This window comes from Netta rufina, assembly GCF_964035555.1.
Source record: "Netta rufina genome assembly, chromosome: 1".
NCBI classification, from domain to species: domain Eukaryota; kingdom Metazoa; phylum Chordata; class Aves; order Anseriformes; family Anatidae; genus Netta; species Netta rufina.
The window spans coordinates 190,492,845-190,509,534 of record NC_140123.1 but is presented as its reverse complement, the minus strand read 5'-3'; the positions used below and the strand labels follow the sequence as shown (position 1 = coordinate 190,509,534).

The following is a 16,690-nucleotide window of genomic DNA, read 5'->3' as shown; positions in this document are numbered from 1 at the left end:
GGATCAGCAAAAGTAATCTTACATTGATCTTCTGCACACAAATCTCATGCAAATATCACTATACTTCACATGAATATGTTACATATCGAACAGATTTACTGAAATAGTTCTGTTTTCCTTTGATACTCCTAAACGTGAATAACCTCATACAGAAGGGAACATGTCCTGCACCTCCCAATCATCAATGAACTCTACTATTTTAAGTTAGAGACAACAAGAGACAGAATACAGAATAGATCAGCGAGGGGGAAAAAAGGGAGCAAATGAATTTACTTACCCATCATATTTATTAATATTAACTTCAAATAAGTTGTCCTTAGCATGGTTAGCATGTTCAGTTACTATGAAGAAATGAGCACATAAAAATTACTGTTATAAAAATACTGTTATAAAAAGATATGGCTGTTAAAACTGTTATTAATTTATTAATAACTGTGATTCTATTGTCAGTATGCCCACAAGAACAGCTTGCCCATAAAAAGTGCTTCAAATGATTTTATGCCAAGGAAAGAATTGAAAGAGACAGGCACTATGATATGTATCTATATGTATACACACACGGCTATGTATAGCACAATTTTTAGCGAAATATTTTTCAAGTGAACAATTGTTTTTAAACAGTAAAACTGAAAGGGAGGGTAAAAAACAGTATTTATTAAAGATGAAGAGATCAAATATCTCAGAACTACTCAAACTTACAAATTATTTTAAGTTTGTACCTAGTAAGCAGAAAATGGACGTAAGGTCATGATTTATCTGAGTCTTTACACTTCAACTAGAAAACGTTCCTTCTCTACCACTTAGCTTCATTCACTTAGTAAGAAAAGGTAAAATAACAGAAGAAACTTAAACATGATAACAACTCTTTAAGACATTTCTGAGTAGCTTATTAAGATATTGAAATATTCATTACTCACTAACAACATCAGTGGAGATAGAAGCCAGACTGAAGAGTGGAGCAACCTTCTGTTCATAAATCCTCTTTCCTTGTCGTTTTCCTCCGTATGGATTAATATAAACAAGCAACCGCTTTGGTCTACACTCTGCAGTAAGGTAAAAAAAAAAAAAATTAAAAAAAAAAAAAACAACACAAAAATCAACAAGCTATGCAAAAACAAATCAGAAAGTGCTAAAGTAAACATAACATGCTTCTTCTACCTTGTTTATCGTACCAAGTATACTGACAAAACTGAGTGAATGAGTAATAAGACAGCTGGTAAAGTTCAGGATCAGCAATGTTATTTTTTTTTTTCCTTCATACCAGCAGAACCACAGTGCATCAAATGGTATGACTACGTAGAAAACTTTAAGAATAAGCATATAATACATAACTGGGATCTGGATTTCTGCTTCATGTTGTAATTTCACAAGTTGTATCAGTTACAAAGAATTAAACACATGCATGCACAGTAGAAAACTAACGGGAGAAAAATCACTGAGTGTATACAAACTACCTGAGCCACAGGCTGTAAGACATTTCTGGAAGCTAAGGCTACTGTGCCAGAGGATGTAGGATTCACTCTGCTCTGTATGCTCTTACGAAATATTTGCCAATACAGACCTTTTGTCTGACTCCATGTGTCTAGTCTCACGCATATTATTTTTACAGTACATTCCCATGACATATTAGTAGCACAGGCACACAGGACAAAAAAAAAAATACAAGCACAGCAGGAGGAAAGGAACTTCCACATGAGGCATACATACAAATACTTTTACATTAAAATATGTAAACAGTCTTCCTGTTTTATTTAAAGTGAATTTCCTTTGTGCTATAAAGAGGCAATGAGGATATTTCACAAAACTACATGCTGCAACAGCAAAAGTTTGCCCTACATATGTAAGCCCTTCTCCTCAGAAAGGACCTTTGAGATTACTATTTCAGGTTTGTTCAAATTGCTATGGATTTACATTGGCGGTGGTGATGAAAACAATTATATCTCTGCACCAATAAATACCTGAAATGGCTTGCTACACTTTTTTTTTTTTTTTAATAGAACATCTATCTGTTATAACACTTGTACCTTCTCAGATGACATTCTAAACTGTTATTTTAAAAGAATAAACAGAGTTATTAGACCAACACACACAATAAATCCACCCAAGCTAGATTTTTGAATGGTTTAAAGCTACCACACACCAAAGCACCATCCTCTCTGAGAACCTGTTACCTTTTCTGAAACTGTTTGTTACTGATTGAATGAAAGTTTGTACTCAGAGATGTCTGACCAGGCCACATGTTTCACAGATGCAGTGAACAGGTGCACAAAACCCATTTACTAAAAGATTTTATTGGAAGACATACCTCAGGTGTAATACATACAAAAGAAAAAAATGGTGAGATGCATGCTTCCAATGCCTATTTAAAAGAATGTTTTTTGTTAAGTATTTGGTTTAGGTATTTTTAGGCCTTGCCTGAGCCACATTGTAGGTGTAACTGCCTCCAGTCCCTTTCCCATTTCTTTCTCTCTCTCAGATGGAGCTCAGCTCCATGCTGTAGGTAGCTTGTCCCCAGTCCTGTCTCCAGCCCCACCAGCCCACTGCTTTGGATGGACTTGATTTCTTTGTCATGTCTGGGCTGTAAATGGGACCTGCTGCTATCCCTGTCCTGCTCAGAAACAGTGGGACCGTACCCTGGCCAGCGAGGGCACTGCCTGTGCTGCTGTCACCCTTGATTTGCCTTCTGCCACGTCCTGCTCCTGCTGCTCCCTGACATCTATCAAGTTGTCTCTGTCAGGAATGACTCCTGCAAAACTACTCTTAGCCTTCCAAAAAGTAGATGCCTGAAAGTTCCAGAAATTATTATCTGGAACTCTTAACTATATAAGGAACATAGTTACTGAGAGAGCGGATATGTGACACATAAGCACAAAAAGTCACTCACAAGTCCAGTAATTACTACAACCCTCGTCCTTGGATCTCAAGAGTATCTCAGATTTCTGAGTCTACATCTACTCTTTACATTCCCCAAAGCTAGAATCTTTTAAAGCTGCTGCTAAGCTCCCAGTATGTCCCTATTTTGCAAAAATAATTAAAAAAAATAGAAATGTATAAGACACCTGTAGTCATAACTGATAAAACAGTCACTCAGAACAGCTTACAGATGTAAGTACAGCAAGATGCAAAGTAGTGACAAGAAGATTCCCCACCTGCCTCACCTTAAGCTAGCCTTAAGACTTTAAAAAAAGATATCAAAAATCTCAAAATAATCTTGATTGACATACATGCCTGTAAATTGATGTAGCAAATGTTAGTGTTTTTTCAAACTTACTTTGCATTTCAAGTAATTCTTTCAGTGCCTGTGTCCACTGGTTACACAAGTTCTCATCAACGCACCAAAACGTCACATCTCTGCACCACCAGCGGTGATTTCGGGCTTTTTTCACATAATACACTATTAAAAAAAAAAATAATAATAAAAAAGAAGAGGTACAACGAGACAAAATTCACCAAATGTTTAGTGAAATGACATGCATTTCAAATAGGTCTCTCAAATATGTGACTTTTTAAAGAAGTGCTAGCTAACCCCCGCTAACAAAAGGATTCAGAGCATCAACAGTAGAAACAAAAAAAAAAAACTGAAAACATGCTCTATGTCCTTCCCTTATATCAGATTGTCCTGGTTTCAGTTAGCACAGAATTAATTTTCTTCCTAGTAGCTGGTGGAATGCTGTGTTTTGGCTTAGAATGAGAAGCCGGGGAGAACGACCAAAAAGACTGTCGTGGTTTAACCCGACCGGCAGCTAAACACCACGCAGCCGTTCGCTCACCCTCCCCCCTCCCTCTCTGGGACGGGGGAGAGAAATGGAAAGTGAAGCCCGTGAGTTGAGATAAAGACAGTTTAATAAGACAGGAAAAAAAAAATAACAAAAATAATAATAACAATAATAATAATGATGATACAATGGGGATAATACGAAAGTAATAATAGTATGTACAAACAAGTGATGCACAATGCAATTGCTCACCACCCGCTGACCGATGCCCAGCCTAACCCCGAGCAGTCCGGCCCCCTCCCCCCGGCTAGCCACCCCTATATATTGTTTAGCATGACGTCAGATGGTATGGAATACCCCTTTGGCTAGTTTGGGTCACCTGTCCTGGGTCTGTCCCCTCCCAGCTCTTACTGCACCCCCCAGCCTGCCCGTTGGCAGGACAGAGCAAAGGCTGAGATGTCCTTGGCTTAGTATAAGCACTGCTCTGCAACAATTAAAGCATCGGGGTGTTATCAGCACTCTTCTCATTCTAAGCCAAAACACAGCATTCCACCAGCTACTAGGAAGAAAATTAATTCTGTGCTAACTGAAACCAGGACACAGATACTCAAACATAAACACTTTTTAAACCCAAGGCAATCCATTCTCCATAAATTGATTATAAACATACAAAAGTTCCAAGCTTGTATAGCTATTTTTAGCCATATTGAAATCTGCAATGCCTACGTGATCTAAAAGGCCATAAATTTAAGATAAGCCAAGACGTCATAGTAGCTCCCATCTAACCAACAAAACAGGGTGACTTTAATTGCAGAAAGCTGAAATTTGAGGAAAAAAAAAAAAAAGATTAAATCTTCTTGCACATTAAGAACTAGGTTGGTGAGATCAGAACACTCTTACTTTTCCATGTGCAGTATCATCAATCGTTACTAGACTGCTTGAAGGACAGAATTTACTACTGTTTCCCCAAAACAATCAGAATGTTTTTTTGGCACTTTGCCTTATGAATGCAGTCAATAACACAAAGAACATTTACGTGCACACATTCTGACGGTTATGAATAATAAAAAAAAAAAAAGAAAAAACACACAAAAACAAACAAAAACAAAGCAAAAACAAACATTTGGTCTCATTTTTTCAGCTTTTCTTCTGATTGTCTAGTCAAGTAGTATAAAGCAAGTGTCCTGCTGCAGATCCATTTATCAGCAGAGATGTGAGACATTAGCTGGCACTTCAATATATAGCCAAACCATGTGTTCTTAAAGGAAGGGTTCAAGTTCTCAAACAAAGGACCTTTAAATGTATACTGGAAGATTTTTTATTCACATTATTTCTGTTAAAAATATTACTTATTCTGAAGTTTACTTTTCAATCTGCCCTAGAATATCTCCAACAAGGTAATTAGCACATGCACCCTGAGACTGTATCTGCCTTACCTGTGAAAGAATGCGGCTTTGCCAATTTGTGCCATTTGCCAGTGTTACGCTGCTTCTTGTTCAGTTCACTTTCTTCTACAGCAATGATCTCAGAGGTTGGTACAAAATAGTTTTCTGTGTGAACACAAGACCTTACACATTTACATCTTAAAACAGCACCTGAATGTTTATTTCTACATATGATGTATATGTACAATTAGAGTAGCTGCTTATTAAGCACAATCAAGAGCATAACTAGAAATTTGCTGAACATTTCCAATTTCCCCTCTCGTTTACTCAAAGTACATCATCAATAACCACCTATGAACTACTTCAATTAATGCTTAAAGTGTCTACGATTTCTGAGAAAGCTAGATGTTCTGAGTATAAAAACGTTTTTGCATGAAGCCAAAATCCAGTAACATTGCTTTCAGAGGAAGGAAATTGCCCCTTCAGTGACCCCTAATCCAGACAGTTGAGTGAATAGCACAAGCTATTTCAAAGAACATGCAACTAAATCAAGCAACAGAGAAACTACAAAGGCTATTTGTTATTTTCAAGTAAGTAGCTGTCTTATGAAAGAAGGGTGTTCATAAGAATTCTTAAGTCTTTAAATCCCACCAGGCTTTCAAACTTCAAGACCTCCTAAGAAGCAAATTCTAGATGTTATGTTTATGTACTGTTAAATATATTTCCCTTCCATAAACTTTAAAAGTAATGTTTTTCAGAAGTAAAGGCCTCTTGTTCTTAAAATATGAAAGAATTTCTTCTACGCGCCATTTTTTTCCTCTCATTATCCCTCAACATTCTCAGTCTTCCTGACTCCTGCCAAACTGAGAATTTTGTCTCATTGTCATTACCAATTTCAAAATTTCTCTACTTTTACCTCTTATCTAAAAAAAACAAACAAAAAAAAACAAACAAACAAACAAAAAAAAAAACAAAAAAAAACCACCACAACTGAAGAGGAACTGAAAAAGCACACTGTATATTTATATGCAAACAAGTGGTGCACAAACATATACACACATATAACTAAAGAATTATGTATTATACTTTTTACTATATAAGGGATTGTTATATTTTCCATATGTAGACAGATGTAAAGAGATATTAGACAAAAAACAAACACTAATACTTTTGTTACTGCTTGCTGTTACTGGCTTTTACCCTATATTTCACCTTTCTTGCTACTTTGCACAAGTAGTATGGTGGTAGTTAGGAACGTAAAAGAAGTCAAACTTTTCACAAGCTCTTTACTGTGCTGACTACAATTCCTTTGCTACCATTTTTTTTCCCCTCTGTCCTATTTGTCAACAGCTCTTCTCAGTTGTTGTGTGTCATCACATTCTACTGAGAGCTTGGGATTATACGGTCAAGGCTTATTTCCCTTACACTTGTTTTAGTATGCAACTCAATGTATATTCCTTTAGGGTTTGTATTCTCACAGAGATTTGAAGATTGAGTCCAAAGACATGCTTACTAGTCTCCACCTTCACTGTGAACTATTTTATGAGTACCTTCCTTCAGGAACCTGGCTGTATTCAAATAGTTTTCACTACTTACAAAAGAAATTGCAGCTTATAATGACTGTATTTATTGTATTTAAAGCATAACAGGGAAATGCAACAAACACAGAATCTCTATAAAGATATAAGAGCAAAGACAAACTCACTCAAAATATTCAACATATATGTAGATATCACACATACATGTACGTATGTAGGACTACATCAAGTAATTAATATTGGATATTAACAATTAATTGGCCTTTCTGATATTCAGAGCAAAAATCTGCTTGTTTTTAGGAATCTTAATGTGATTATCCACTTAACGTTTATCCAAGTAACAACATAGACTAGAAGGAACACTAAACTAAGAAGAAGGAGCAGGTGCTTTAACCTTTCTTTTTCTAGATCTGCTTTTAGTTCTCATTTTTCTATCAGCTATGTCACCTATCCATACATCAGAATATGAAAGAAAGCTCATTACATTAATAAAGCCTGCACTTCAGTAGCTCATTTTGATGTTGCTCACAGATATGCTACAGAACTGACAACAATTAGATCAACATTTAAATGACAATGCTGTAATGAACATTTTGAGAAACAGTTTTATGTGCTGGATACTCATTAGTATGTATGCTAGGAGCAGGAACAGAAGTCATTGTTTTATTAGGCACTTTCTGTATTTAAAAAAAAATAATAATAAAAAGAAAGGTTTCCAACTGTACAAATAGCAAACTTTAAAAAACACCTCCAAACCAGTATTACTGAAAGCATTTCTTTGGAGGATGTACTTTAGTACATACTGCGTAACGTATATTAACAACCCTGGACCTTGAAAGCAGTCTTACGAAGCCCTCTTAGTTCTTAAGATGCATTCTCCACCTGAGAATCACAACTGTGTAAGTTCTGCTTTTCTAGCAAATCTCTTCACAGATGTGTCAAAAAATGCAAATAATAAACGTCCTAGTTAAATACGTGCATTTTTTAACCTTACGCCACAAGAATTACATACCACTAAAAAAGAGGTTCCTGAACACACACAAAAAAAAAAAAGGAAAAACAAAACAAAACAAACAAACAAACAAACAAAAAACAGCATGACCTCACCCTCCCTCTGTAAATCTTTGAGTTTGGAGAAAATCTTTGGGAAATTTCTCTTCTGTGAATGCCAGTGATGCCCCTCAGTACTATCTGACACTGTGCAAACACCAAGCAGCTTCATTGTCCTGACAGAATTCACTAATTTTAATTAGTCAAAAACATGCACTCCATAATACAGTAATTGCAGGGGGCCAGAAAGATACAAAGCTCTCTCAAATATAAACATGTTATTCAGAACATTCCCTACAGCTTAGGAAAACAAGGCTTGAATGCCACAGCATTTATGTTTGAACAGAGCTCAGGAATTCCTATCAGCCCAAATCACAGAATGGTTAGGATTGGGAGAGCCCTCTGGAGGTCACTTGGTCCAAGCCTCTGCTTCAGCATGGTCACCCAGACCATGTTGCCCAAATCCACGTCTAGGTGGCCTCTGAAGATCTCCAAGGAGGAGACCCCACAGCCTCTGTGGGCAGCCTGTGTCAGCGCCCCGTCACCCGCACAGCACAGAAGTGCTCCTGGTGTTCACCTCCTGTGTCCCAGCTTGTGACCACTGCCTCTTGCCCTGGTACTGGGCACTGCTGGAAGACTATTAACTAATCCCTTCATCATTTTGGAAGCCCTCCATTAAACTTATTCCAGCATGTCCATGCCTCTATTGTACAAGGGGACCTAGAAGTTGATGTGGTACTCTAGTCGCAGCCTCATCAATGCCAAGTAGAGGGGAATCATAGAATCACAGAAGTTAGAAGGGACCAACAGGGTTTATCCAGTGCAACTCCTGACTCCACGCACAACCAGCCAAAACTCAGGTCATGTGTCTTGAGAGCATTGTCCAAATAATTCTTGAACTCTGGTAGCTCAGTGCCATGCCCACTGCCCTGGGGAGCCTGTCCCAGTGCCCGACCACCCTCTGGGTGCAGACCCTTTCCCTAACCCCCAGCCTGACCCTCCCCTGTCCCAGCTCCATGCCGTTCCCTCGGGTCCTGTCGCTGTCCCCAGAGAGCAGAGCTCAGCGCCTGCCCCTCCGCTCCCCTCGTGAGGGAGCTGCAGGCCGCCACGAGGCCTCCCCTCAGCCTGCTCTGCTCTGGGCTGAGCAAACCAAGGGGCCTCAGCTGCTCCTCATACACCTTCCCCTCTAGACCCTTCACCATTTTCATAGCCCTCCTCTGGACACTCTCTAATAGTTTTAGAGATAATTTCTTACACTGTGGCACCCAGAACTGCGCACAGTGCTGGAGGTGAGGCTGCACAGCACAGAGCAGAGCAGGACAATCCCTTCCCTCGCCCAGCTGGCAGTACTGGACCTGACGCACCCCAAGGCACAACTGGCCCTGTTGGCCAAACAGACTACAACAGACAGACAACAATCTTCCCACCACACTGTCTGTGCCACTCATTGTTCCTTGCTCAGTGCTCTTACAGTCTGAACACTCTTCTCTTGAAGTGCAAACTGACAAATCAGCAAAATACTGTTAGATGCATACTACTTCTCCCCACGTTAAACAAGTGGGGAAAAAAACAAAACTGTAAGGTAAACACTCTGACTAGGTTTGCTTTGTGAAAATAGGAACTGAAAGTTGTAGTGTGTTTTCGTCTGTTAGAATGGGTTTTTAGTGCGTCATCTCTGTCTGTCACTCCCCCAGAACGCTTCCTGAGTTTACAAGCAAACTCGTTCAGAACCCAAGTCAAGATTTATTCATTCACTACAGCCAACCATGTATCCTACAGGTCAAATTCTCTCTAAAACATGTTAGCTTAGTGTTTCAGCATGCAAAAAAAACACCCACCAAATGTCTGCGACTATAATATTTAGTTTATTCCGAAGTAATCAGCTCAGCCCCGTGAATACGCCGGCTTTCAGAATTAATTTTATAATAAGCCTACTATTTTAACTTAAAAATATTAATGACTAAAAAGAAAGAGTATTTTTTTAGTCACTTTGAAGACTAATTTATTGTTATTTACTGTTACAGAAAGACAGCATGAATAGTAAGTTATCTTATCCCAAGTTTAAGCTTTCCTTCCACCTAAAAGCCAGAAAACAAGAAAAATAAAGTTTTCCATCAGAAGGTAAATTGCATTACATTGATCATACACTAGAAAAAGTTGTGTCAAATAAAGATCAGAATATGTGAAGATGCTGCATAGGGATGGAGAGCATAATTACATAGAATTCACATCCGTAAAAAAAAATAACAAAAAAAGACGAGGAAACAAAAAAAGGAGTTGTGATTTAATTCAAAGTGATTTAATTCAAAACTGGAAAAGTCACTGAAAAAGCTGAAGGCCGCAATCTCACAAAATACAGTCATGCATGCGCGCGTGTGTATATACATATAAACAATGACTGAAAAGAAACAATGACTGTCAGGCCTGTTATTCTCCACATCCTACCAGCTCAGTCAGTGAAACTGCCAAGAAATAAACATGGTTCAGATTTCCTTACATGCCTACTGCCAGCTGGGAACAACTGAGGAAAGGTGACTTTGACTAAGGATGTATCAACACACTACAGGTGCTTAACAGACATAGTTTCCAAGTAAGCCCACCTCTGTTGTTTCTGTACTGTGTTTATCAAACTGAGCATTCTCTAGAATCCACATCATCAGAATGGCATCAGTCTGGTTAACACTAGTATTGAGGCTTCCTCGAGCGGTTCTTTTGGGAAAAATGCTGAAAAAAAATGGGCCAAGGGAGGATTCTGAAGGAAAAAAACAGAAAGATTAAGAGCACACAAGAAAGGAAGGTACACAGTCCAGTGCCAACTTTGATCATCCCTTTCCTTCCTGTACTTCACAAATAAAAAAAATAGAAAAATGACTAATGAATCTTATTCTGTTTACACTACCTTAGAACTAGCCAAGACTTAAATCATTTAAGTATATATATATAAAATACATAAACTACAAAATTTAGTATGCCACTTTTTAACTGTGTTACTTGGAAAAAAAAAAAAAAAAAACACCACCCCACAGATTGTGGCATCAACATGAGGAAATAATAAAACAATATAAAATAATTAACCACTGCAGCTTTGCATAAGCTACTTAAGATTTCCAACTACGTCTTATGTACTAGTGTTCCAAAGGTGAAAAAGAAAGCTCTTCAGCAAGCTTGAAGATGAAGACATGTCTAGGAAGAAAAGGTGTATAGCTAGAAGTAACTGAGAAACACATGAAGAAATTCAGATAAACCTTTTCATTCTAAGTTCAAATGAGTCTAACCAAACAACAGGAAATGGGAACCTCAGCACTTGAAAATATGATGCTGTTAAACAAGGCCTAACAGGAGGAAGGAAAGTAAACATTACTTAGGAGTTAGTTTTAAAAACATACCATGGCTTGAATAAGCATGCTATGTTTTTATCTTCTGAATGACAGCATTAAAATAATTCTGCTCAATCAATACTTATTTCTTCACAAAAGACACCTTGACAATGTTTTTTTCAAAACAAAAAAATTGTATTGTTGTGCAAAGATGGAAAACCGCACAATCTCCCCATATTCTACAAAACCACATCTTCCTAGACAACAGAACAAAGTCTCTATTGTTTCTCATCTGTTCCTGAATTTGGTTGCAATGATGAAGAGGTAAATATTTCAGTACTTCTACAGTACATCTAACTACAGTTCTAGTTCCTTATCTGTGAAAGCCTGAAAATCTTGACAAAATATATGCTGAATCATTTTAACTAAAGCAGTTAAATGCAAATGAGCAATAAACACTCAAAATATAAGCAGCTCTGAGTTGTTCTGTTTAAAGAAGACTGTTTCAGTGCAATAACTACCTATTCAACAAGAAGAAAAAAATAAAGAATGCCTATACTGCATAATTAAGTCTGTATTTAGGCATACTGTAAAGCAGTCAACGTAGTCAAAGGCTAAATGGATGAAAGATATCAATCTTGGTCAAGCTACACCTCTGAAATTATATGCTTCTAACTAACCATCTTCCATATTATAAAGCTTATTTATATACCGTCATGTACATTGCTCATGTTTCCAAAATAATTGCAGAGAACACAATGAGCCATCCCAGGTCTTAAAAAAGCTGAAAGACAGGAAGGCAGCAAAAATATAGAACTGATGGTACTAAAGTGCAAGCTCGGGAAACACATGAATTAATCAAGGCTTTTAGACTACTTCATTTATTGTATTGTTCTCTACATAAATTATAGCTGTGCTTTCGGAACACTTAAGCATTTCTATTTCTTCTCCCACTCTCCCTTTTCTCTTCTCCATCTATATCATTTTCCAAAATCTTGTAAATAGCTGTGTTACAGGACAGCAACTGCACTCAGTAACCAGGCTTGCCACTTAAGGAATCTTCAACTGACTACTGCTTCAGAAACCAGCTCAAAAAGAGCCTTTATTATTATGTCCCACTCTCCTTCTACTACTCCCAGCATTCCGACATCCACACTGGAGCTGGCTTCAGGACAGGCTCATACTTGGTTTGGTCCACCAGCAATAAATTAGGAGAACTTGTTTATAAGCACTTGTAAACCTCAGAGGACTAATAATAGAGCTAGTGGGATTTTGTGGCATTCATTCATGATCTGAGGGAAGTTACCATACCATGGAATGGAGCTGCCACTGAGCTTGCTCTAGGCCTGTAAGGCAACCAGTAACTTCAGAAAGGGTTTTTAGAATGGTTTTACACAATTCAACAGAATTCTCTCCATAGCAGGGGCTACTTTACCTTGTGGGAGCAATTGTCCCCAAAAGGCTTTGAAACGTTGTATATTGCATTCAAAATCCAGATACCTTCCTCTACAGGCATTTTATTCCATGAAACTCAGCAGATTAAAAAAAAAAAAAAAAAAAAAAAAACCACTAATTTGTCTGCAAAGTTTTAAGTTCGTTTCGTGGTACATCTAAAGTAAGTTTCAAATTACCTTTTTCAGCAGTACTGCTGAACAAATGCTAGAGTACGTCAAATTGTGTACGCACAACAGGAAGGGGACAACACCAAAAGTGTTTTTAAGTTATCACGAATAAGAGATACATTTAAAACAGGACTGATTCTGTCACGTAGACTGCAACATCAAATTCATACAATTCTTTCTAAGTCCTCCTCTTTGCCCCATCTTTTTCCAAAAAGCCTGAAGTCAACAAGACATTATGACACAAAAAAAGAAAAAAAAAGCAGGAAAATATTTAAGCACATACTAAGAAGGGAAGAACTACTTTACTGTCTAAGTCTGTGAACTTCCCAGGAACTGGAGACATCTACATTTAACCTAAGATAAACTTCTAGTTAACCTTTCTATCATTCACTTAGTTCCTCTCTCTCTCTCAGTTCCTCCACCTCTAAAACGAAGATGACTCCAGTTTTCCACTCTATAGCAGCTACTGCGAAGAGAAGGACATGAAACATTTTCACATATACACTTATCATGCTAGCAGGGCTATAAGACTATTGGGAATAATACGTATATAAAAACCACAAGGTTAAAGAATCTGATAAAAGAAATAGGGAGCAGGAAGCTTGATCTACTTCATGCAAAGACATTTTCAGAAGTCATCTTGAAATTTTCTCGGGCATTTTGGCAGTCACCTCTCCCAGTTGCAGTTTTGTAAATCAGCACTATTCAAACTGCACAAAGGGGGAACTACAGACAGCTTTATTACCGCATTACAAGCTATGAGCCTGCAATAAAAATTTCCCAAACAGGAACTCAGAAAAGTTAAACTTTCTTCGGAAGTTTCCACGAAGCCCTTTTGAAAGGGAATTGCTTCAGAAATAACTAATTTGGAAAAGAAAAAAATACCTGAAACACTGTTTCGGGATGAAAGTGGTTTTTTAAGCTGTAACTAAGTCACGTAGGTGAAAAAAAAAGTCACTTTTAAAGTTCGGTGAGTGCATGGTGTTGTACTCTGATGCAGGTACAACCTGAAGCCGACTTGCTGCCACAGCACCAGGGAACAATGGGCTTACACTGAACTGGTTTTCTCACCCAACCACAGGGCCGGCTTTTCTCCCTTGGTTACCCAAAGCCCTTTCCCTGCTCGCCCCCTCCGCAGAGCCGGCAGCACCCACGTGTAAGGCGCCGGGCTCAGCGAGCCGTGAGGGCACAAAGAGCCCGGCTCGGCCCCGCGCTGCTCCCCGAGCGCTCCAGGGCGGACTCTGACCCCCAGACGCTCCCTCTGAGGACGCGTGGCCACGCTGCCCGGCCGCCTTTCCCCCTCACGAAGCGAAGGGGCTCGGCACGACCCAGCCCTCGCCACCCTGGCTGCAGCCCGGCAGGTGCCCCGCGGCCCTCCCGCCCCGCTCCGCTCCGCTCCGCTCCCCGCTCACCTCCGCCCCGCCGCGGGTGGCGCCAGGCCAGCAGCCCCCGCTCCTGGTCTAAGGTGACCTCCGAGCAGCGCTGCCCCAGCCCCAGCGAGGACACCAGGCGGGGCGGCCGGCCGGCCGGCCGCTGCCTCTCCATGGAGGGAAGAGCCGAGAGCTGCGGGGGCCCGGCGCGGCCCGCCGCGGGGCGAAGCCCGGCAGCTAACGGCGCCCCTCGGCCGCCGCTACCCGGCCCCGAGGCGGGGCGAGGCGTCAGCGCCGACGACAGAGCCGCCGGGCCGGCCTCCGAGCGCGGGGCGGGGCGGAGGAAGGGCCCCGGTGGCCGGGCCCCGGCACCCAGGCCTGGACGCCGAGGCCCCGGCGGCGGCTGAAGGGGAATGGGGGTTGTTTTTGCGCAATAAAGCTCGTGGGTCGTGCTGCTGGTCTGCGTCGTGTGTTCGTTCCGAGCGGGGATGGAGCGCTGCTCGAAGTGAAAGTGAAAATGTGTGCTTGGAGAAGGCGCCGGAGCTCTCAGGATAGCCCTGCCTTCCTCTCTGTGGATGTAGTTTGTGTTTTACTTCAGGGTTTGAGTGGAGCGTGCTGGAAGCAAATCGTGCAGTTATAATGTACAGAGATCATCGAGTCCAACTCCCTGACTGCTTCAGGGCCGTCCCAAAGTTAAAACCTATCATTAAGAGCATTATCCTCTTGAACACTGACGCATGACACATCAATGACCTCTCTAGGAAGCCTGTTCAAGCATCTAAACAAACCTCTTAAAAAAGAGGTTTTTCCCAATGTCAAGTCTGGCCCTCCCCTGATGCAGCTCTGAGCCATTCAATGTGCCCTGTCACGAAACACCAGGGACAAAAGACAAGCAGCACCATCTCCACCTCCCTTCCTCGGGATGTTTGAGAGCCATGCGGTCACCCCTTGACCTCCTTTCCCCCAGGCCTGACAAACCCAGTGTCCTCAGCTGCTCCTCACAGGACATGGCTTCCAGCCCTGCCAATAACCGGACTGTTGTTGGCAATAATTCAATAGGATTAAACTCTTGAGCCTTTGCTGCCCTTCAAGTCCTCCATGGTGTCATTGAACCTCATCACTGTAAGCATCAGCATCCTACTCAAAATACCGGCCAGAGTGACAGGCAGTTTCTTTGCCTCTGACCTTACTCCAGACCTGATTCTGAATATTTTCCACAGACTATAGAGAAAAAATTCACTGGTGTGTTCTTGTTTGGGCCAGTGCTCTGCTTCACAAAGGATGACGCAGAGATGCTCCAGCTGGCTTTGCTCGGAGCCAGCACGGGTCTAAAAAGCTTGAGCTTGAGCAAGAGCACTTGAACTCTGCTTTGAACCTTGCGAAGTACACTCATTTCATTTCCTGAAAACAAAAGAACTAGTCATTGTCATCCAAATTATGTGTTTGGGATAGTCTTGAACAAGTATGTGTTTCATGTCTGCTTGTCATCTTGTATCTTGATTATTGCAACATCCTTCGCTCTGACCTTGAAAAACATGATGTTGCCAACTTTATTTTTGTAAGATACCAAGGTATCCCACCCTTTTCCATTCTGTATCAACTGTATTGTCCTTTACATTTTGGAATCCATCCCCCCACAAACACCCAAACACCTGTAAAGTTCTTTATGCTGAGGCTTAAATTAAAGCTCACTTGTTGTGAAAGTCTGTTGTGAGCATTAGTCAGCCAAATCCACTGGTTAGCAGCCATTAACATCCCACTGGCTCTTCGCATTGTGCCAGCTACATCAGCTGTTACCATTTCTCCTACACCTGGATTGTAATATCCTTGGGCCAGGAACAGTCTTTTTGTTTTGGATAGTACCCTATCTAGCTAGCTTAATTCCCATTATTTGTGCCCATTACTACAAGCCACAACAGCAACGTGAAAACCACGGTCTAGTGCTAATGCAATGCAACAGAGCCTCTTTCAGTGTTGACCTCCTCAGACACGCACCAGGAACTAACAGATCATTCATATAATGCTGCTTATTTAAAATATTATACAGGGGTACTTATTTCTAATTTCAACACTGAGCAAATTAAATCTACTCTTTTATAGTCTACAATCACCTGAATCAATATTCTTACACTGTGACCCATGCTAGCTGAAGAGGTAAAAAGTTTATTGTTTTTACAATTCTTGCCTATGATTATTTCTTTTAGTTCTTACCAACTTGCTTACCGCTTTGGGGTTAGCTAATGCTAAAGCCTTCAGTTGTAAAACACAGAATTGATAAAATATTCTCAGCTCTCTTTAAAGTCTATAAGGGTGTGTTAGCATCACTGGCAGGCCATCCAGCATTCCCCATCCACATTCCTTATTTGTTTAGATAAGGAGAAGTCCCTTATTTCTTGCTTGTACACCATTTTAGCATAATGGTGTTTTGGTCCATGATTTGGGCTCCCTCTGCTCTGCTACAGGTATGTTGAGCAGGAACTCTTAACAGCACAGTGTTTGCTATGCTCTGTCACTCTCCGATAGTTCCCTGAACATCAACATTTGCTTTTGCCCTTCAAAAGTAATGCTCAACTACAAGGCAACACAATGGTGGTTTTTTGTTTGTTTGTTTGTTTGTTTTTTTTGTGTGTGTGTTTTTTTTTTTTTTTGGTTGGTTGGTTGTTTTGTTTTGTTTTTCATTTAGTTTTAGCAT

General features: G+C 40.2%; 1 protein-coding gene across 1 annotated transcript in view; it reads right to left on the bottom strand.

Moving 5' to 3' along the window:
- Positions 1-14,252, bottom strand: part of CERK (ceramide kinase) — a 46,864-nt gene extending 32,612 nt beyond the window's left edge. Inside the window, exons 1-5 of the mRNA XM_084292588.1 lie at positions 14,041-14,252; positions 5,153-5,266; positions 3,272-3,394; positions 918-1,043; positions 278-341 (exon numbers count right to left, since the gene is read on the bottom strand). Of these exons, the coding sequence (XP_084148714.1) occupies positions 278-341; positions 918-1,043; positions 3,272-3,394; positions 5,153-5,266; positions 14,041-14,173 (560 nt within the window). The 5' untranslated portion in view covers positions 14,174-14,252. The remainder of the gene's footprint in view (positions 1-277; positions 342-917; positions 1,044-3,271; positions 3,395-5,152; positions 5,267-14,040) is intronic.
- Positions 14,253-16,690: the final 2,438 nt, after the last annotated feature.